The 1,220-nt window shown below is 36.6% G+C and overlaps 1 protein-coding gene across 1 annotated transcript; it reads left to right on the plus strand.

Annotated features, from left to right (window-relative positions):
• Positions 1 to 419: 419 nt before the first annotated feature.
• On the plus strand, positions 420 to 1,214 carry LOC106477580 (GTP-binding protein Di-Ras2-like; the record flags this gene model as incomplete). The annotated part of the gene is made up of 1 exon (XM_013938126.2): positions 420 to 1,214. A coding segment is annotated over one exon (462 nt), but the record flags the coding sequence as incomplete, so codon positions are not given.
• Positions 1,215 to 1,220: the final 6 nt, after the last annotated feature.

Below are 1,220 nucleotides of genomic sequence, written 5' to 3' on the forward strand. Positions count from 1 at the left end.
AATAGCATATAGATCTTACTATGTCCGCCATATCTATTGCTATGGCGGCATCATGATCGTGACAGTTATTTCTGCTGTCCAGTTAGAAGTAGGCACATGGATGGACGGCGGTTAATGTTAGCTGGTTGTCTTCTCTCTGATCAACAGCTCTAAATTAAAAATGGCTATGCCTGAGATAGGGGTCACTGACATGGCCCTTTAGCCCATTAATCACATAAGGTTTAAAATACCTATACTATACTACTTCTTACTCTGGTTTGCGTTTTAGCTAATAAACATTTAAATTAAAAAAATCAATCTTTGTAGTCGTACTTTTAAATTGTGTCATAAAAATATCATAATTTGAGAGATACCCGTTAGGGTGATAAAATATATGCTCATTGTGTGATTGAAGATGTTTTTTGAAACTTTTTTTTAAGGTTATCAGCTGTAATAAGAACATATGTACCCTTCAAATAACGGACACTACAGGAAGTCACCAATTCCCGGCTATGCAGAGGTTGAACATCTCCAAAGGTCATGCGTTTGTTCTTGTTTACTCAGTAACAAGCAAACAGAGCCTGGAGGAGCTTAAGCCCATTTTTGATGTAATCAAGGAAGTTAAAGAGAACACTGAGGGAATTCCTATGATACTGGTAGGAAACAAATGTGACGAGACTGAGAACAGAGAAGTGGACATCCTGTATGGATCAGACCAGGCCCGTCGCTGGAGCTGTGGGTTTATGGAAACGTCAGCCAAGACTAACATGAATGTTCAAGAACTCTTTCAAGAACTCCTTAGCATGGAAAAAAGCAGACCCATGAATTTTCAACTGGACTCCAAAAAATATAAGACAAAGTTTAAAAAAGATAAACTTAAAGGAAAATGTGTCGTAATGTAATCGAGCTCTCCACTAAAGCATAAAAATAGGTTGGCGTCACGGTCAGAATATAGATCATTAATTTTTTTTAGCTTTATCGACCTTTCTCGCACGGCTTATGTGTAATTGTATTATCTATGGCACATTCTTGAACAAAAAAAAAGAATAATTTCTTACTGTGTAGACCCACCTTTGGCTATTTTAATATCCGGCTGTCATTTATTAAAAACTGATTATCTACAGATTTGCTGTACGGCAATTTATACAGTTGTGCTGTATACAAAGGATTAATCACAATACGCACACTGAAACAATTATGTAAAGGCTGTATACAAAGGATTAATCACAATACGCATACTG

The sequence above is a fragment of the Limulus polyphemus genome, unplaced genomic scaffold (genome assembly GCF_000517525.1).
Source record: "Limulus polyphemus unplaced genomic scaffold, Limulus_polyphemus-2.1.2 Scaffold21554, whole genome shotgun sequence".
Taxonomy (NCBI): Eukaryota; Metazoa; Arthropoda; class Merostomata; order Xiphosura; family Limulidae; genus Limulus; species Limulus polyphemus.